Source organism: Thunnus thynnus, chromosome 12 (genome assembly GCF_963924715.1).
Source record: "Thunnus thynnus chromosome 12, fThuThy2.1, whole genome shotgun sequence".
In the NCBI taxonomy this organism is placed as follows: Eukaryota; Metazoa; Chordata; class Actinopteri; order Scombriformes; family Scombridae; genus Thunnus; species Thunnus thynnus.
In genome coordinates, this window is record NC_089528.1 from 28,216,106 (window position 1) to 28,237,959 (window position 21,854).

At 38.5% G+C, this 21,854-nt stretch overlaps 2 protein-coding genes across 6 annotated transcripts in view; both read left to right on the plus strand.

Annotated features, from left to right (window-relative positions):
• The first annotated feature begins 1,858 nt into the window (after window positions 1-1,858).
• Window positions 1,859-4,590, plus strand: LOC137194623 (tripartite motif-containing protein 16-like). Its single transcript, XM_067606701.1, has one exon. The coding sequence runs from the start codon at window positions 1,966-1,968 to the stop codon at window positions 3,625-3,627; it is 1,662 nt and encodes a 553-aa protein (XP_067462802.1). The 5' UTR covers window positions 1,859-1,965; the 3' UTR covers window positions 3,628-4,590.
• A 985-nt stretch (window positions 4,591-5,575) lies between these two features.
• The window catches only part of zmynd11 (zinc finger, MYND-type containing 11), a 34,280-nt gene continuing 18,001 nt past the window's right edge, over window positions 5,576-21,854 (plus strand). The window contains exons 1-4 of one of the 5 annotated variants that reach the window (XM_067606718.1): window positions 5,577-5,897; window positions 10,885-11,020; window positions 15,752-15,911; window positions 17,924-17,947. In XM_067606718.1, the coding sequence (XP_067462819.1) occupies window positions 10,890-11,020; window positions 15,752-15,911; window positions 17,924-17,947 (315 nt within the window). In that variant the 5' untranslated portion in view covers window positions 5,577-5,897; window positions 10,885-10,889. Of the gene's footprint in view, window positions 5,898-5,971; window positions 6,176-10,884; window positions 11,021-15,751; window positions 15,912-17,923; window positions 17,948-21,854 lie in introns of those variants that run through there. The other 4 variants (XM_067606716.1, XM_067606717.1, XM_067606721.1 and 1 more) reach the window with 4 other exon arrangements.

The following is a 21,854-nucleotide window of genomic DNA, read 5'->3' on the forward strand; positions in this document are numbered from 1 at the left end:
ACATTTTTTTTACGCAGGCCTGAAAAACTGGAAAAATAATAAGAACTAATTTGGTCAAATGTGGATGTGTAGACATTTTGTTGAGTCCTGACACTCAACAACATCCAGGTTTTCTACAACTACTTGTACTTTAACCTCAAAGAATTTTCAGTGACTGAAAATTCAGTGACAGTGAGACACATTTGGTGGTGAGACAGTCAAGACAATCACCTGGTAATTTTGTCATAATTAACAAACCCTTTACTTATGTAAAAGTACCAATACAGCAATGTAAAAATACTCCATTACAAGTAAAAGCACCGCATGAAAAATCCTACTTAAGTAAACATACATACTGTAAGTATTAGCTGCAAAATGTAGTTAAAGTATTGCAGTAAAAGTAGTGGTTTGATTATGCTGCGTTGCCTGACACTGGAGGATGTGTATGAAAATATTTCCTGTTCATCTGATGTGGATGTACATCATTAATATCATCATGTTAAAGCTAAAAGTCAGTACTTCAAGATATAAGTCATTATTTCATTTGTTTACATGAAATTCACAATCCTGTATTATTGTAATCCGTATTATCTTTTTTCCTCCACAGTGTGCAGATATTGGTTTTATAGTTGCTGTGTGATGATTGTGATTGGCTGAGGATGCTAATAAACACACATGGAAACTCAGAGTGTGATTTGCTTATTGCTGTCTAATGATTGTATTGCAACTTTCAGGTTTTTAATCATTATTTGATCTTCAGGACTAACAATAAACTACTTAATGATCAAAAGTCTGACGAGGTGTCGAGGATCTTTGAATTTGATCTATTCCAGGTTTGGTTTAGAGAGGTGGATCTGCTGTCATCTCAGATATTATGATGTTAATTCTTGCATGAATTCCTAAAGTTTTTATATTAACTTCATAGTATTATCCCCATCCAGATTTATAGTGCCTAATTCGGCTATAGCAATCCTTTAAAGCATGGTTTCCAAACCTTTTTTGTACCACTGAGGGTTTTATAATGATAATGTCATTGGAGACTGACTGATAAGCACATGTGGGGAAGTTCACATGCACAAACTGTGGTTTTGGCATGATCAAATGGCAGCAGGAGAGAAAAGAAAACGTAGAAGAATGAAACTTGAAAGACACTGAAACATAATTTAATTTGGTCAGTGTTTCATTGTGGTTACTGACTACACAGACCTCTCAGCAACACTGTGATAATGTCCTCACACAGATTTAATATACTGCTGCATGCTGAAAGGTGGAGTTGACAGACTGGTAAATATGTACTGATTAAAAAAAATCAGCATATTGTTGTTGGGGTGTGTCAGGGAGTGATAAGGAAAAATGCAGAATAAACAGGCTGTGCTGAGTTCAAGTTAGTTACAGTAAAAACAGCCTTAAATAGACAATAAAGTAATTTTTTTCATTCAGCTTTTTTCCCCATAAACACAAAACTTGAGGTTACAAAGAAAAGCTGCACACTTTACACACAATATAAAAGGGGTGGAGGTCTTTCTTAAGGCACTACAGGTCTATCTTTATTATAGCCAAGTAACTGTCAAGTTTATTTTGCTGTCACAACTTTTCATTTGAATAAGAGTCCTTAGGGTTAGTAAATGGCTGTTGGAGGAAGTTTTTACAAAGAAGTACTTCCATGAATTAAAACAATTATTTTTGTTCTTCTAAAGTGACAGTAAAAAAAACTGCTCTCAAACCACTTCACATCCTGGAATGAAACAAATATCCCCTCCCTGTTCTGCCTGCTCCACTCTGTCCAGACATTTCCTGGTTCCCTCCCATTCACAGATCTGAAAGTTTATGGATGGGCGTAACCAGCATGTAATGAAATGCAGGAGCTGACAACATCCATTCAACGCAGACCAGCAAGTGAACAGGAAGAAGAACAGTATCAGAGCACACCCTTTGGTTCCTCTTCTGAGAAAGTGAAACTTATCAACAGTCATTCCGAGAGCTGAAATGGCGCAGCAAGGAGCTCAGCTGGACGGAGCAAAATTCTGCTGTTCGATCTGTCTGGATCTACTGAAGGATCCGGTGGCTATTCCCTGTGGACACAGCTACTGCATGAACTGTATTAAAGGTTTCTGGGATGGAGAGGATGAGAAGAAAATCTGCAGCTGCCCTCAGTGCAGACAGACCTTCACACCGAGGCCTGTCCTGATGAAAAACACCATGTTAGCAGATTTACTGGAGGAGCTGAAGAAGACTGGACTCCAAGCTGCTCCTGCTGATCACTGCTATGCTGGACCTGAAGATGTGGCCTGTGATGTCTGCACTGGGAGGAAGCTGAAAGCCTTAAAGTCCTGTCTGAATTGTCTGGCCTCTTACTGTGAGAAACACCTTCAACCTCACTATGAATCTGCTCCATTAAAGAAACACAAGTTGGTCGACCCCTCCAAGAAGCTCCAAGAGAACATCTGCTCTCGCCATGGTGAGGTGATGAAGATGTTCTGCCGTACTGATCAGCAGAGTATCTGTTATCTCTGCCCTGTGGATGAACATAAAGGCCACGACACAGTCTCAGCTGCAGCAGAAAGGACTGAGAGGCAGAGAGAGCTCGAGGTGAGTCGACAAAACATCCAGCAGAGAATCCAGGACAGAGAGAAAGATGTGAAGCTGCTTCAACAGGAGGTGGAGGCTGTCAGTCGCTCTGCTGATAAAGCAGTGGAGGACAGTGAGAAGATCTTCACTGAGCTGATCCGTCTCATCCAGAAAAGAAGCTCTGATGTGAAGCAGCAGATCAGATCCCAGCAGGAAACTGAAGTAAGTCGAGTCAAAGAGCTTCAGGAGAAGCTGGAGCAGGAGATCACTGATCTGAAGAGGAAAGACGCTGAACTGAAGCAGTTCTCACACACAGAGGATCACAACCAGTTTCTACACAACTACCCCTCACTGTCACAACTCAGTAAACCTACAGACTCATCCAGCATCAATATCCGTCCTCTGAGATACTTTGAGGATGTGACAGCAGCTGTGTCAGAGCTCAGAGATCAACTACAGGACATCCTGAGGGAGAAATGGACAAACATCTCACTGACAGTGACTGAAGTGGACGTTTTACTGTCAGGACCAGAACCCAAGACCAGAGCTGAGTTCTTAAAATATACATGTGAAATCACACTGGATCCAAACACAGCACACACATATGTGTTATTATCTGAGGGGAACAGAAAAGCAGCAACAACAGGTCTACAATCTTATTCTAGTCACCCAGATAGATTCACTCGATGGCGTCAGGTCCTGAGTAGAGAGAGTCTGACTGGACGTTGTTACTGGGAGGTGGAGTTGAGCGGGAGAGTTTATGTAGCAGTCGCATACAAGAATATCAGCAGAACAGGAAATAAATCAAAATGTGGACACAATGACAAATCTTGTGCTTTAGATTGTTACACTGACGGTTATAATTTTGTGTTCAACAAAGTCTCAACTCCCGTCTCAGGTCCTGGTTCCTCCAGAGTAGGAGTGTATCTGGATCACAGAGCAGGTATTCTGTCCTTCTACAGCATCTCTAAAACCATGACTCTCCTCCACAGAGTCCAGACCACATTCACTCAGCCTCTCTATGCTGGACTTTGGCTTTGTTATTATGGAGCCACAGCTGAGTTCTGTAAACTCAAATAGACAGAAGTCATTTTAGACTTCATGTGTCAGATTCTGTTGTAATTCTTCATTTTGTTTGTCTCCATTGTTTCTGAGAGCTCGTTGCTGTGATGTTTCTGAACTGCACAGAGATCAGCTGTCAATCAAACTGAGATTGTCAACACTTTTTTTCTCTTCATTTGTTGTTCCGTTGATGTTTTGAGTTTCTTTAAATCTCACTTTTTCCTGTGTGTTTTTATCCATGGAGGCTATCACTGCTCATGACGATGATTTTAAATTTAACTGACATTTCTTCAGATGAAAATATAAACTTCTATTTGTTCTAAATGTTAGTTTCATGTTTGTATTGATGTATTTGTTTGTTGTTGTTTCTCTTCCACTTCAGCATCTTAAACAGAGAAAACACCAGACCGTTCATCACTTTGTAAATTTATAAAGCAATGTGTTATAAAACTGTAATTATCATGATAATAATCAATAAGGTGATATTTCATTTTTTTCTTGTACATAGCTGACATTCTGGGTTAAACTAATTGATTGTGTGGATGAAGTGAATCTGAACATGAAATCATTGAACAAGAGTCATTTAACAGACTTTACTGATTGGATGTGTGAACAAACTGAAGCTTTACAGAATAAATAAAGCAGTTTTCTTTCAAGAATGAACAATTTTTTTTTTTTTGTCTTTATTTCAGGATCTCATTCAAAGCTTCTGGAGAAAATGTGAAACTAATATGAGAGTTTATTTGAGGCAGTTTTCCTCCTGAAACACCACAAAGTACAGAGTTCATGTTCAGAGCAGAAGAACGTTTGTCAGTCAGTCTCTGTACTTTCAGCTTTCTTCACTAAAACAGCTTCATCACAGAGAAATGAGCAGAGTTTTCTATCACTTGTTGCTTTAAACAAACAAGATTTTATTTGTGCATTTAGTCAAAAGGGACTTTTTTTATGCAGGCCTGAAAAACTGGAGAAATAACAAGAACTAATTTGGTCAGATGTGGATGTGTAGACATTTTGTTGAGTCCTGACACTCAACAACATCCAGGTTTTCTACAACTACTTGTACTTCAAAGAATTTTCAGTGACTGAAAATTCAGTGACAGTGAGACACATTTGGTGGTGAAACAGTCAAGACAATCACCTGGTAATTTTGTCATAATTAACAAACCCTTTACTTATGTAAAAGTACCAATACAGCAATGTAAAAATACTCCATTACAAGTAAAAGCACCGCATGAAAAATCCTACTTAAGTAAAAGTACATACTGTAAGTATTAGCTGCAAAATGTAGTTAAAGTATTGCAGTAAAAGTAGTGGTTTGGTCCCTCTGACTGATATATTATTATATATGACATCATTAGATTATTAATAGTGAAGCATCAGTGTTAGAGCAGCATGTTACTGTTGTAGCTGCTGGAGGTGGAGCTAGTTTCAACTACTTTATATACAGTTAGCTACTTTAGTCCAGTGGTTCCCAACCTAGGGGTCGGGCCCCTCCAAGGGGTCACCAGATAAATCTGAGGGGTCGTGAGATGATTCAGTTTTTAGACTTTTTCTCTAATCTTTGATTTTTGCTGAAATATTGGATCATTTATTGAAATGAAAGCATGTGAGAAGTTTAGAGGGAAAAATCACTATTTGGTGGAGCTGTTAACAACTCATAGACATGTGAAATGTGACCCCGACTACACACTGCTTTTTGTAAGACGTCAAAAGCCAAAAATATTGGAAACCACTGGTTTCATCTTTAACAATGTGTTGTATTTTAAAAGCTTGTTATATTATCCATTGTGTCAAATCTTCATCTGAAAAGTAACTAAAGCTGTCAAATAAATGTAGTGGAGTAGAAAGTACAATATTTTCCTCTGAAATATAGTGGAGTGGAAGTATAAAGTATCATCAAATGGAAATATTCAAGTAAAGTACAAGTACCTCAAAATTGTACTTCAGCACAGTACTTGAGTAAATGTATTTAGTGACTTCCCACCACTGCATACAACATACAGAGCAGCAAATAAACTCTGACATGTAAAAATCGGCGGAGTTCCCCTTTAACGGTCCCCAGTGTCGGGTTCAGTAAGTCGGGTTCCACCACTAGAGTTCTCCCGGTGCTTCAGCAGCTCCGCTCGGCTCTGTTTACCTCCAGCGCTGCTGCTGTACTGTGGCCAGCTGGACACAAACCACCATCCACAGCCTCATCTAGCCCGAGAAACACTGATGTAAGCTGCCTTGTGCTCAATCCTTCGTGGATTTTCCCCGCAGCGCTGTGTGTTAGTGACACTGTAACAGAGGTGAGTTTGATGTTTTATTCGCATGAAAAAACGGCTCAGGCTCAATGACAACACTGCGGCTAGCAGCGTTAGCTTAGCCGCAGCTGCTTCTTCTATCCCGTGATGGAGGATTGTGAACATGGCGCCCTCCAAAACAAACGAGTAGCTAGCTAGTTAGCCGACACTGTTTCGCTATTTTCTGACAACGAATGAAGCTTCATGTTTACTCGGAAAAACTACCATATTGCCACTTTGATTGTGACTCTTTTCAGCTTTCGCTTACGAGTTGGCCAGCTAAGGTTAGCTACGTAACAGTCTGCTAGCATTGCTAACTAAAATTAACTCTCCTCGTTAGCCTGTTTGACTGCCAGCCACTCATTTTATGTACTTGTTTGGCGTTTAAATTATAATTCAATCTATAAGTGGTTTGTTCAAGTTCTTTTGTAAAAGTTAAATCGCTCCATTTGTCTTGACAAGCTTTGGTTTGGACGTCAGCTAGCCGGCTAGAAGCTAAATCCAGCTTCTGAAATGCCAAAAGCCCGTGGCCTTCCACGGTTGTCTCTTTGTTGCCCAATATACGAGATATGTCTTGTGTGTTATTTAAATATATGATTTATTGTGAAATTATAAATCATAATATCATAATGTCGGCGTCCTGTCCGAGAAAACCTGGTTTGGTCTTATCATGCAAGTGTCAACGTGGTAGCTAGCTTCCAACGGTGAATGACAGAGTCGTGTTAAACATTTCTGACAGCACTGCATCCTCTAGACCTGCCTGAGGTTTGATTTAATTGATATTATTAGTAGCAGGGACGATGTTTGATTTATATTAACATCATGAGGAGATGTCAGCCTTTCTGTAGATGGAACAACAGAATTGTGTAGTCTCTTTGTTTACCCTGGGAGCAACAAAACGCTTTCTCAACCTGTGTTGGCTGTCTTCTAATTAGCCTCCAGTGTCGCACACTTTGTTTAATTGATTGGGGAGCACGTTGGCGTGCAGAGCCGGTCGTCCTGTCTTCATGTAGTGTGAGCTCCCAGGAGACAGAGGTGCAGGCTGGTAGCAATGTGCCAGGCAGCAGATGCACATGGAGGAGGGAGAGCTGAAGTGTGGCCCTGCTGCCTTGGCATCATGGCACAGGTGGCCCCCTTTTCACACCTACTGCACCCAACACAGAATACGGGAGCTCATATTACTCACTGTCACCTACCTCACTGGTTCCTTCTCCTTCTTCAGCTGTTTATTTATTGTTTATTCGGATCCCCATTAGTTGTTATCGAGGCAACAGCTACCTATTCCTGGGGTCCACGTTAAGAACATAAATGTATACACATGCTTTCACCTACATGTATACATAAATACAATTAGAGCACTAACCTCACCCCAGTTAAAACAGTATAATACAGTTTCAACGAAAGCATGTGCATCTCTCTTTATAGCTACATCTTTCTCTATGTGTTTAAATATATACACACACACACACGTATTTACACATTCATGCACACGTACTAACAAGCAGTATCTATAACGATGCCCACCAAATGCTTTGAGCTACAAATTTCACAAAACTGATGAGAAAAAATGACTAATTGAACTACTAATTATATTTTGCAGGCTTTTATCCAAGAATAACCTCTTAAGTTGTTTTTTAAAAACTTTCTTTACTTGTTGCTTGAGTAATAAAGTGACTCTATATATTACAGTTTTTATTGTATTGGCTGTAGGTTGAAGAATTGTAACATGAAGATTATTCAGATTAATCCAGATTATTTTCTGGATTAATCAGTTAATCGATTGGTCTGTGAAATGTTTAAAAAGAGTGGAGAGAAAAAAAAAAAGATTTGCTTTGTTCGTCCAGAATCTTAAGATATTCAACTGACTGTTTATGTCGAACATAAACAGAGAAATTTTCACACTGAAGGAGCTGAAACCAGAGATTTTTTGGCACATTTCCCCTTAAAAGATTACATAAATGATTGTTGCTGATTATCTTTCTGGCGATCGTCTCATTGAGCAATCGTTGCAGCTCTACCGCAAAGTCTGCAAAACTACTGGGTTTGATTTGTAGTGTTATGTGCACTCAAACATTAACATCAGAACATTTACACATTGTTTATCTCGTGGTTTTTTTATATCTTAAACGTAAATATCTTAGTAATCATACTATATCCGGTGAATCGCACCATCTTTGTTTTTTGAACAGACACAAATCTTGTCATAAAAAAATCTTTTTACCTTCATAATTATCAAAGTGACACAAGTGCCAAAATCCTGCATTGTTGCTTTCAAGGTGGCAGGAAATCATTAATTTTGAGAAACGCAGAATTTTGATGTCTGAAAATTGTGAACAAAAGTATTTTTATTTCTCATAATTATGATTAACTTTTCTGCACAGCTTCTCCTGGATTTGTGTCCTTCTCCCCCCCAAACACTCGGTTTCTGAGTGTTTAATAATGAACAAACATGTTAACCTTTAATCAATAAACACAGGCAAAGAAATCGATCGGAGCTCGATCATTTCGGCACATTTAGAGGAATCCAGACGGTGACGGTGAGGGATTTAGTCGAAGCTGGCTTGCAACCTTAATATCAAATGCATCAGGTTGATATTTGTTTACTGTAGCTCAGACTCAGGTCTCGTCTGTAGCAGAAATGTAAAATACTGGAGATGATTACTGTACATCACACTATTTCAACCTCAGAAACCTTCACTTTCTACACTGACAGCACGCTTTGTATTCATTGTAGCTTCATTTGCATTTATTCTTGGGTGATTTACTTATTTGCTGTCAACACTAAATGTGTTGATTTTTTTCCTACATGCTGTCTTTTACCTTAAACCTACAGCTCAAAGTGTGAAGTTGAACATCCTTTCTCAAACATCTGTCACAGCCTCTTCTACCACAAAGTGCTCTAAAGCCGAGCGTCTTCCTTCGCATAAAAAAAAAAAAAAAAAAAAATGCTCCAAGCATTATTATGGTTAGCTTTTGGCTGCGGTTTATGAAAGTGACATCTTAAGTTTCACGGATGGTTAAGAGGAGGACCGCATAAAATTGGATTTGAATTTCTTAAGATACTCAGGGAAGGCCAGGCCTGTGCATAAGAGTAAAGAGGCAAACCGGCATTATTCTGAACCTTTTGAAGGTCTCTGAGAGTTTTCCTTGTCAAATTTCCTCTGGCGTCCTCTGAGCCTCCGTCACCGCTGCATTATTTGTTTTGATGTCCACATGGCACGGAGGGAAATAGTGGAAGGTATTAAGAATGTCCTCTGAATGACAACAAAGCATGTTATGAATATCTGTCCGGTGATATGTAACAAATGCTTTTTCAGAGGAATATGGCCTACATAAATGAATTTTAAATAAACCTGTGCCCGGATAGGGACGGAGACTTTCAGTATAATTCTGAATTAATGTCCACAGTAATAAAAAGGTGTTTGTAGCTTTAATTTGACACCGAGCATCTGAAGAATAACGGTCAAGACCAGAGCGAATAGTTCTTGTTGTAATTGTGTCAAAGCTATTTTATAAGAAGTTTTATTCAAAGTGTTTGTTGAGCTGTTTGTTTCACATAGAGATCACAATGATTCAGCTACTGAGGGTATGATTGTTTTCTGGTTTATTTAGTCCTCTGTGAGGATATCTTTGAGTTGTGGACTGTTTGTCAGGGCAAAACAGGAGGTTTATGTTGCATCTTGGGCAACAGAGATCAATATTTTTCAGCATTTTCTAGACATTTTGTAGACCAGATGAGTTTAGGATGGTAGGTAAAGGATCTGGTTTTAGATTAGACAGAGAACGGAGAAATAATGTCAACAATTCTGGACCTAAAGGGTTGAATTTTAGACCGTTAAATTTTCCTTTTGCCATCCAGGAAGTCTAGACTGATGCTCTTGTTTGCGTCGACCAGCATGTAAACAAAAGAGACACCTGGTTAATTATTCAGAACATTTCCTTGGTCCTTGCTTTTTCTCATATAATATGAAGGATATACTACATGCTGAGTATTTTGAAAATGATAGGATTGCTCGTAAGGTATGAAATGAGCACTCATCAAGCGCCAAATGGCTAAATCGCCCACCTGGCCTCTCTTAATGGTCAGTAAGGTCTTTTACACACAGTAACATGTGATCCTCTTCGGCCCCCGCTGACCACCGTGCGCTCTCGTGCTGCTGCTGCAATCAGTTTGAAGCGAAACAGTGACTCTTTATCTAACAGGCTCTCGTTCAACCGCTTTGCACAACCTGAACTAGTGTTTCCCTTTCAGTCTAAAATGTCAGCTGAGTGTAAAATTAAAAAAAAAAACAAAATATATAACGTGAGCAGATGGTATCTTTTGTTAGAGGAAGGAAGAAAAACTTTTTTAAGTGGCTTAACCTGTACAGGAAATGACACAAGTCTGTGCAAAGGGTGTGTTTGATATATTTCCTTGTAAAAAGATTATTTTCGGTAAGTCAGTTTTTAAGTTGACCAGCTTTTACAAGGTCAAACAAATAGTGCAGTGGATAAAGGCTCTGTCATATCTGTACGGTAAAGCATTAAGATTTTGAGAGGAAGTATTATGTTTTCTGTTCCAATAAGTTAATATTACTGTTTGTATATTTGTATTGAATGATATTCTGTTATACTGCTTTCTGAATTGATAATAATGTGACATAAAACAAATATTTTTTAGTTTCAGTGCAAGATGATGATGATTTAAGTGATTCTTGCATATGTAAGACATTTTTTGATGTTATTCTATGATCTTTTTTTTTGAAACTGTGTGTGTGAATCTCTTGAGTTATACAAAGAAACACTACTGCTCACTATTATTAGTACTATTAACGCTGCTATTGCTACTGCTTAATTGTTAGTACTGTCATTATTAAGCGTGCGGTCTCTATTGATGCTGCAGATCAAATACGCTTGAAATTACAACCTTAAATCTCTGATAGTTCCTTTCATTCACGGAACAAAACTACAAGCATCTGATGATTTATATATATATTTTTTTCTTCTTCTACAGTTGTGATGAATAAGGAAGTCATGTCACGTGTGGTGAAGAAGAGGCAGGCGGACCCCAAGGTGGTCCAGTATGTGTGGGCGGCCATCGAGGTCATCCGCAACCAGAAACAAATCGCAAACATGGACAGGATCTCCAAGTAAGTTTACTACAGCGTTAGTAGCATCATTGCAGGTAGCTTTGATTTTTATCTGCTGGGATTTAAAAAAAAAAAAGGTGTCTGTTGAGTTTTATTTAACCAGCCAAGCATCGAGGGGAAAGTGATTTTTTTTGTTTACGGTTCTCGCGGCTGCCAGAAACGATGTCAGTGTTGCTCTGGATAATCTGCAGACCTCACTGTGAACAGGTTTTATAGGGATCACTTTCTACATTTTAGCTGGACAGGATCAAGTGGAGAACAGTAAGAGGATGTTTGTTGTCAGGGAAAGATCTCACACACACACACACACACACACACACACACACACACACACACACACACACACACATACACACACACATTTCAAGCCAGAAAAACACGTCGGCCAACTTATTTATCGACCTGTTTACACGTCACCGAGCAAGGAGGTGCTAAGTTCCCGCCAGCTTCCTGTGTAAAGGGTCTCAGCTGATTTGAAGCAGCGTAATGACGACCCGAGGGGAGAAAATAGCTTCACACACAAACATGTCATTACTTGAACCTACTCTTTATAGACACGCTGCGTTCCAAGAACCTTTTTTCCAGGCTTTTTATGTTATTACACTGGGCGTGCAGAGCTGCAACTAACTATTATTTTCATTGTCGGTTCATTTGTTGATACTTTTTTTTTTTGGATTAATCATGACTGAAAAATGCCAGAGCCCAACGGAGAAAAGCAGAAAATCACTTAAATGATTAATTTACTATTAAAATGATCACTTATTATGACTGTGCTCAAAAGGGTAGCGTTACGTTTGGCCTATTAGTCTCTTCCAATAAACATTATTGGTTATGTACAAGTGGTGGGAAGCCAGTGAGGGATCATTCACCTTTGTCTTTACTTTAAAGTGCATTTATTTATTCTACTTGTCATAAAATAAGCGCCATAAGCAGTTTCCTCTTTTCTCTTTTATCTAGAGCTGCAACTACGGATAATTTTCATAGATTGTTTTTTTCCGGATTCATTGATTACTCTATAAAATGTTAGAAAATAGTGAAAAATGCATAAGAACAGCTTCTCAGAGCCCAAAGTTTTGTCTAAAACCCAAATATATTGAATTTACTTTGACATAAAACAGAGAAAAGCAGCAAATCCTCACATTTGAGAAGCTGAAACCAGAGAATGTTTGTTATTTTTAAGCCTATCTATCGATTAATCAACTAACTCTGTTTTGAGTTGGCGTCTGGCGGGTTTTGGCACGTGCTGTAAAGGCAAGGCTCGGACGTTCTGTCGAGCCCTGTTTGCATTCAAGGCCGCACCAGACAACGATCAATACTTGGATTGACAGCTGTTGCAGCTCAGACATTCTCTCCGAATGCTGTTCACTCATTGCCATTCCTGCCATGAAGTCATCCACCCTGCTGTAGAAACCAGAGCTTTAGATATGGAATCTACTGCAGGTCGAGCCCATGATGCTTTTTAACCATCACGGTTTTATCCGAGGAAGGAATCTCACATTGTTCAAATTGTTGACAAGTCGACGACGGCTCGTCCGTCGGCGGGCAGACATCGCTGATCAGTCATTCCTTTCAGTCGGCGGATGGGAAGCCTAAATGAAACACTTAGCACATTTCATACGGCAAGTTGGCGAGCACCTTGGGAGCTGGCTGCTTGCCAAGTGAATACTGGCGATGAGCGGCTGTTGTCATGGCAACAGTAAGCAGTGGCATGCAACGGATAGTCCCAACCCTTCCCTCCCCCCTCTTCCCCCTCTTCCCCTCCCACCCTATCCAGTCCCCCACTGTAGCTTAATTTCACCAAACAGGCTTTGTGGCTAAGAGGTTGATGACTTTAGGTTTGTGGAAATAGAGGAGACTAAAGTCAGCGAGGCAGAAGCGAATTATTAACCGCCCTCCGTCACTCCGACAGAAATGTAATCTTCTTGTACAGCAGGGTCACAGCCGCAGCAGTCAGGCTGCTTAAAATCAATTAGTTACTCATTAACGAAGCTAATTACTAATTTACAAAAAAATCTGGTGTGTTAAACATTTGTTAAAATGTATAGATTTATGTTCTTATTTCCCCTTTTTTCCCCTCTGATTCTTTAAAATAAACTTTTATAGACAAAATGACAAAATATTTGATTAATCAATGATTGAAATGAAACCTAATCACAACACATAACCTAGTATCCTTCAAAACAAAAGCACAAAACACACTAAACTGATGTAATACTTTAGCTGATTTACATCTGTATGCTTTAATTGCAGTGAAATTACAAACTCAAAGATCACAACAGACACTTTTCAACAAAGAGCTTTACATAAAACAGAAAGGACAAGATATAAAAGGAGAATAAAGTTTTAAGAAATTGCAAAATACCAAACATTCTCAGTAGTGATGATGTTTTTATGTGAATCGTAAATTGATATTTTTTTTTGGTTTGTTTCTCAATAAAAATTGTCCAATAACAAATTTGACACACAAGTAACATCGATGTGATAAGAACTGAGACACTGAGTCTTTAAGTTGATCAACAGGAAATTAATCTGCAATTATTTTGACAATCGGTTAATTGTTAAAGTCATTTTTCACTTTAATTGTTAAAGTGCCAAACATTGATGATTCCAGCTTCTCAAATTTGAGGATTTGCTGCTTTTTATTTGTTAATATGACTCTTTAATATCTTTTGACTTTGACCTGTTGGTCAGATAAAACATGAAATATGAAAACAGGAAACGGTGAAGAATGCCACCATCACAATTTCCTGCGTCTCCAGATGTCTTGTTTATTCTGACCAAAAGTCCAAAGCCCCAAAATATTCAATTTACTCTCCTGTAAGACCAGAAGCTGACTCTTTGAATCTGAACAAAACAGTCGGTGATTCATTTTCTTTTGGTTAATTAATCAACTAATTGCCAGCAAATTTGTAAAAGTTGAAGTTTTGTTGTAAGTTTTGCTAATAAACTAAAGAGTAAACCAGACTAAGTTGTGAAATTAAAGCCTCAAGTTCTACCATCACAAGTAAAGACATGATTTTTAACTTCAGGCAACTCAACTCTCACCACAGATTGTTTCTTATTTTGTAACTGTCAAGTGCAAGTCGGAAAGCGATTGTGATGAGAGTGTAAGCTATAAATAGAGAAACGTCCCTTCCTTTACTCTAAGAACCTCATCCTCGGTACCCTCGGTTTTACATCCTGTTGTTTAAGTAACCACGTCTGCTTTACCTCGAGGACTGAACCGTAGACTTCTCGTTTGTAGCTCAGGATTACATACAGACTCTCACCTGATTCCCCACTGACATAGTCCGTTCATTGGCCGTCTGCCACAGTTGAGGACACATGACCTTGCTCAGCGAGGTTCATTGCCAGTCAGCAGGCAGCTGCAGGAATCAACCGGGGCCATTATTTGAATCACATGTGCTCCAAAAAAAAAAAAAAAAAAAAAAATGGAAAAATGTAGGAGCCTGATACATGAGAGAGAGACTGTCTCTGGGTGTGTAATTTCAAACACACACACACACACATATATATATATATATATATATATGTTCAACTCTCTGTCTCCTCCAGGAGCGTAGACGGCATTTATGGAACATTTTGGGTGTCGTTGGTTTAAAATTACAGATCTGAGAGGAAAGTAATCTTAAGACTGAAGGAGGGAAAGAAATGATTCTCCATGACTCATCATGTTTATAGTTATTAGAGCTGGTTTCAAGGATCTAAAGGGTATCACCTGGAGCAATTTTCAAACATTTAGTGGATAATTTATAAGTTGGTCGACTGAAAATTAATTTCCTTAATTTTTCTTAATTGATTAATTAAGTAATTTAAAGCAAAAATGTCAAACACTCTCTGCTTCTTAAATGTTCGGATTTTCTGCTTTTCTGTTTTATGTCATAGTAAATTCAGTATTTTTGAGTTTTAGACAAAATGAATCGATGAATCCCAAAAAAATAATCTATGAAAATGATCTGTAGTTGCAGCCGTAGATCAATGTGAAAAGAGGAAACTACACGTAGAATAAAAATACACTGTAAATGAAACACAAAGGTGAATGATCCCTCACTGGCTTCCCACCCTTGTTCATAGCCAATAACGTTCACTGGAAGAGACTAACAAGCCAAACGTAACGCTGCCGTTGATTGAACGCAGGCTTCTGTCATAATAAGTGATCATTTTAATAGTAAATTAATCATTTAAGTGATTTATGAAGCAAAAATACCAACAAACATTCATTTTCTGCTTTTTTTTCTGTTGAGCTCTGGCATTTTTCAGTCATGATTAATCAAAAAAAAAGTTATTTTGTTAATTGATTAATTATTTAAGTCATTATAAGCAAAAAGATTGCTTCTTGAATGTAAGTATTTGCTGCTTTTCTCTGTTTAATATCATTATAAACTGAATATTTTGGGGTTTTGACAGTTTCTATATCTAAACAAGTGAATTGAAGAGGTCACCTTTGGGCCTTTTTCACAATTTTTTTATTATTTATTATTATTATTATTATTATTTTATTTTATTATTTTTATAATTTATGGACCAAACAACTAATCAATTAAATGAAAAATAATCAGCAGATTAATAGATAATGAAAGTAATCCTTACTTGCAGCTCTAGTCTGATCCATGTCCTCCAACTACTTTAAATTACAGTCTCGACTGCTCATGTTAGAGCAGCTGACGACGCTGATAATAAAGTCTACCGTCAGCATATATATTTGCTAACTCTCCACTCCCGCCGTCGCAGGTACCTGAGCCGCGTGTTCGGCATGCACCCCAAAGAGACGGCCAGACAGCTGAGCCTGGCCGTGAAGGACGGACTGGTGGTGGAGACCCTGACCGTCGGCTGTAAGGGCTCCAAGGCCGGCATCGAACAGGAAGGATACTGGCTGCCCGGCGATGAGATGGTACGTCCAGCAACCAAACACTTCCATCAGATTCTCAAAGGAATCACATTTTTTTTTTTGTGTTGTTTTTTTGGGGCACAAAAGCCAAAAAATTCATCCTTTTTTTTTTCTTGGAGTGAGTCACGTCGTACACCAACAGCAGAAAACACTGTCTTTGTGTTCACATAGCGAGCGTTCGTCTAAAATCAGTGGAATCCCATGTGTGATGTTGAAGGAAACTTGGAAATTAAATTAAGTTAAATTAATTTGCCGTCTCTAAAAGCCGACATGATGCTCGTGCTTCCTGTTTCTTCTACTGATTGAACATCTCTGATGTTGTTAAAGATGATTCTAGTCAATCAAAGTTTAACATTTCATTGAAAATTACAAAAAAAAATCAGTTTTTATTCTTTATTTGGATCCTCATTAGTTTCCACAAAGTTTTTCTGCAATTTAAAATCACACTGATCAATAAATAAAGTGAAATAACTCTGAAAAGGTAGACAATACAAACTTACAATAAAACAAAACCAATATTGTCAAGATGATGATAACAAAAAGAAGATAAAAAATAATAATAAAAAAGGTTCCAAAACCACAATAAGCAAAGATTTAAGTTTTATTGATTCTTTTTGCTTTGGTTTAGTTTTCTGATTCCAGATTAATACACCAGAGATATTTGATGGCAATAATCTACAAATGCAGTTAAACATAATGTCTTTAACAGGTGGTTAAAGGTAGACAGAAACAAATAAAAGGCTGCGACTCTGAACAGTAAAGATCAGAGAAAACAAAAAGATCTTCTGGCCAGTGAAGAAACAGCTGTTAATGATTTTACTCACAATACAAAAAACACAAACTCCATAACAACTTGAAAGGAATAAAAACTCAGAAAGCATCCAAAACGGTACAAAAAACAGAAGACAGCACAATCGGATTCGGATGTTTGGAGCCCTTTTAGGTAATCTGAAACATTTGCAGCAACAACAGGAGCTTTAAGATCACAACACACATCCGCCCGTCTGTCTGTCAAGACGCCCGCAGAGTGAACACAGTATCAACACGCACACGTTAAATGGAGCAAATACTACTGTTATATAGTGATGAAAGCTGATGAAGAGCTACTCGGTTAAGAAAATAAAAGCCAAACAAGTTGAAAAGTTTCAGGTTGAAATAAAGGACTTCAATTATTAAATGTAAAAAAACAATAAAACCAGTCAAATCACACAGTTTTTAATTTGTTTTTGTCTCGCTTCTGTTATCTGTTGGCTTGTTCAGACAGTCCTCTGCAGTGCAACATTGTCTTATTATTATTATTATTATTTTTTATTTATTATTTTTCATCTGAAGTCCTTGTTTTCATTTCTCTCTTATTTCCCTTGTTAGTTGCGAGGAACAGTTCAGCGTAGCGATGCTTTCCTCTCCCTCGTCACCGCCGCGGTAGCTCCGAGTGTCATTTCACAGTCTTATCAGCGCTACCCGGGGGGTGGGGGTGGGGTGGGGGGCGGGGAATCTTTTTTTTTACCACCTGTAATAAAAGAGCACTTAATGGATTACCGTTCATTTATTTGATGGCTGCTTTTATCCCAGTCGCTGCTCTTTTACACCTGGGTACCAACACTCCTGCCGGCGTCTGTATCATAGTTTTTATCATTAAAACTACAAAAGCAGCATCATTAATATGTGAAGAAGAATAATTGTAATGCTATGATGGGAGAAAAGGCTCATTTTAGCCTCTTAACATGCACAAAACAACAATTCATGTTGATTTAATGCACATTTTTCATGATGGCAGACCAGATAAGGACTGAGAGAAGCATGCTGGATTTGGGGGATTTGTTTGTTGTTGGCTTGTCTGTACTGTGTGGTTTCATCACAAAATATTAATATGATTTTTGGGGGTGGAAAAAAAAAACAAAAAACAAACTGTTGGTCTGTCAGGACATGACACTGTTGTCCAGCGGAGCTCAGGTCATTTTTTTGTTAGCAGCAGGACAATTAAACACTACTCTCTGAATCACTTGCAATCACAGGAGCCGAAAGCCGAGGGAAGCAAGGTAAGGGTCTGCATTGTTATTTTATTTTATTTTTTTTTTGAAATTCAGGGTTTGTTCTTCCATTTTTGATCCTTTCTCCCCCCCCTCCCCCCTCTCTCTTTCTCTCTCTCTCTCTCTCTCTCTCGACTAACATCATTCTGTGAGAAATCAGTCCCGCCACATGCAGTGCAGTCAGGGATTTGACTGAATCTTTTTTTTAAGCAGGTCGCAGGAAAACTAAACAGCATATGTTCTGGTTAGTGATAAAGTTGTAGGCTGTATTTAAAAAAAAAAAAAAAAAAAGAAATGGGAAGCCTGTCGTGCAAGGGGGGGGTGGCGAGAAATTCAGTCTTCTTGCATTACGTAATGCTTGCGATTGTGCTCACTGCACCTCTTTTTTTTTTTTTTTTTTTTTAAATAAATGAAATGATCAAACAAGGAGAAAGCTAAAACAGGTTTCCATTTGGGGGAAAATTGCTCTGCATGCTCGCCTACAGTTTGAGTAGTAACCACACTGCCAGAAGCTACTTTTGCTGTCAGTTCAGTTATGCTGTTATAAAAAGCTTCATGAAAGTCCATTGCAGCGCTGCGTCTACGTGGCCAAATTTCTTGCGGAAGTGATCCGTGATCTTGAAATGAAATGAAAGTGCTCGCTACTTAATCTACAGATGTGCCGTTGCTTGGTTTTTAAAAAAAAACAAACAAAAACAAAAAAAACCTCAACATGGTACAGTTACAGTAAAGCTGTAAACCAGATATCAAGTGTAAGTTACAGCTTGATCAGTAATCAAGTGTTTTTTTTGCTTAATTTGTGTCTTAAATGCGAGACGACAAGCAATGCTAGCATAGCCGCAGGTTGGTAGCAAGCATCTGTGAGTTTTTGTAGTATTTTGGTCTTGGTAGTTGTAGTTCTCCTCAGAAGGGGGGGTGTGTTCTACTGTGTGCTTAACTTCTGTCTGGCATGCTTATTTTCTTTTGTTTCTTCATTTTGAATTGATAAATTAGGGTGGAGGTGGGAGGGGAAGGAGGAGGTTGTGGGTTTGTGTGGTTGTGCTCCTTTAGTTTTTATCTCTCTCCGTGCTTGCTGCTAGTAGTAACACAGCCGACCGGTTGTTTCAGGTTAGCGATCGCTCAGTGAGCCGACTAAAAAAAAAAAAAAAAAAAAAGTTTGAATGTCAGTGAGAAGCACTGTAAAGCATTTTACTAGGTGTAGGCCAGCTCTCCCTCCTCCTCCGCAAGCGCCTGGATTCAATCCAGCTGGCGTGTGCCGCGTGTCCTTGTGTTGACCTCAGGAATATTTACTCCTCAAAACAGATAACCACGGCATTCGCACACTGATCATAACATTTTTAAAACAGCAGCAGCCAAATTCTTGTTTTTTTTAAATGCACCATCTCCAGTCAGATTGAATCCAGGTTTGCCCCAAATGTATTTAAATGTATTAAAACTTCTAAATTTAGCTTATTTTTAAGGATGAAGTTCATAAAAATAATTAAAAAACAAACAGTTGGATGCTTTGTTGATACTTTTGAAAGTTTGGTGTTGAAACTAACTTGAATCTGCGCCCTTGTGATGCATGATGATGATGATGATGATGATGATGATGAACATGATATGATGTGTTGATGCACTTTTGACAGTAGTGAGTTAAAACACTTTTTTAAAAGATCACAAATACACATTTCTTCCATTTCATTTGATTTACTAACCCATTATTTTTGACATGATGTTCAGTGGATTGCTATTATATATTCATATTTACACTCTTCTCTACAAGACTGCAAATGGAAAAAAAAGCTCTCAGATATTTGTCTAAATATCAAGTGTGTTGTTTCTACAGGGCTTTAAAGTGTAAACATTAATCTGCTTTTATCAAATCAAATATAGATTTTCATGTAATTTTATCATGAGATGAGATACGTGAAGATTAAGGTGGCTTACCATGAAAAAAAATGAAATATATAGAAATTATAGTGCTTCTAACACCGATTTATCATAATGTTGCTTATTGTTGCACTTCTGTGGTTAATGTTGTGGCTGGTGATCGTTTATATTTTTGTCACTGTCAGTATCTTGCATGAAAAGACCAAAACCAACACATTAATTTAATTAAAAAAAAGCTGACAAACATACTTTTATTTATAAAGAAAAGGCTGGACTGTAGTTTTTTAGCAAATGTTACTTAAACAGGAGGAAACAGCATTTGTCGGAGACTATATTCAGCTGCACTTAATCCACATTTGGTGCTCTTGTGAGTATTTCTGGCAGCAGGATGATGTGTGTGTGTGTGTGTGTGTGGGATTGAGTCAAAATAAACTACAGTGTGTGTGTGTGTGTGTTCATGGTAATGGAGGAATATGTCATCCAGTGCAGCAGTGTGTGTGTGTGTGTGTGTGGGCTCGTTCATGTGGTTTTTTTTAATAGTTTTTGGACAACAATGGAGCTCTATGGCACAGAGGAATAAGATATATCCGGCTTTGGATACACACACACACACACACAATGCTTTTTGTGGGATTTGTTGACAAGAGTATCACCTGACCTTTCCTTGTAGGCACAGAGTTGAATGACTCACTTAATGTGACACTGGCCAACCACTTTTTAGCCGATTATATGTTTCAAATTCAGCCAAGAAATGAATGTGCAGAAAAGATGCAGGGATGTCGGTAAAACCTGCAGACGTGCATATTTTCATAGCTCAGCCGCCTGAATTATGTGGATCTTAAAGAATATATCAGACCACAAGAAAGCGAAGCACTTCTTCTAGAGAAGCAGGTGGTGGAGAGTTGTTTTGTGTAGGTCATTAGAAGGCAGGTTATCCCCGCCGCTCAGCCTCGGCTCTGCTCTGCTCTCCGGCGTGTCCCAGCTTGACTCCTGACAGTACAGAGCTGTTAACCAGAGTCGGAAAGCAGTGGGAAGACAGGTAAAGGCAGCCAACGCTCTGGCTGCCTCCTCTATCACTATCCAAGCCTCTGCCTCTGTTGGCAGCTTTTAATGAAGGGCCTGTTTCTCCCTCCAAAAAGGTTTTTCTCAGGATGTTTAGTGAATTTTCCTGTTTTTCTGTCTTTTGGCTTTTGATTTTTTGCTGGCAAATTTTAAAGCTTAATGTTTTCTTAGCTTAGCTTAAGTTTGCTTTTGAAAACGTTCTTATGATTTGCTGTTTGTTTCTTATGTTTGCCTCGCTCCTGTAGAAACTCACATCGCTGAAAACCACAGACTCGCTGTCCTCGGCTCAAAGAGCTCCAGCCTTTTTTTTTTTTTTTGAAGTCAGCCACTTGTCTTTCATCATACAGTCCAACAATAGTGAAGTGCCTTTTGACACTCGACAGAACACAAGGACCATCTCTGTATTGTCAAGTGTTTGTGTGGGTGAAGAGTCTGTTACACTCTGAAAAGTAAAGGTCCTCCGAGGGATCTGTGGATGGATTTTTTAGAGTGTATGTTCCCAGATGAACCGTTTGGAGTGAGACTGTGATCTGACCCGTTATCACTCCTACATACTCTGTGGTACTTTGCATTGCAGATACGTAAAGCAAATGAATAAAGATGAGTTTTGTTAACCCAGTTGTTAGGAGCTCTTCATCTACAGAGAATTGACCTAAATAAAATACAGTTAATGCATTCAAATTCAGTTTTTTCACATGCTTACATACCACAGATTTATCACTAAACCAAGACGGTTTGAAGACGCAACAGTCCACAAACCTAGCTGATTTTACTGCCTCGTGTTTTTCACAGTTTGATGTTATTTCTGCTAAATTCTTAACTAAAGCGGGTTGTTGTTGTTGTCCAGGAGCTTCTAACCCTTTCCCACTCCCATTTTAGTGGCGGTCTGCCCAAATTCCAAAACAAAAGGAAAATTTTTTTTTTAATCTTTTGACTCTTGAAATTGGTACGAAACACAGTCTGACCGATCACTCAGCCAGGA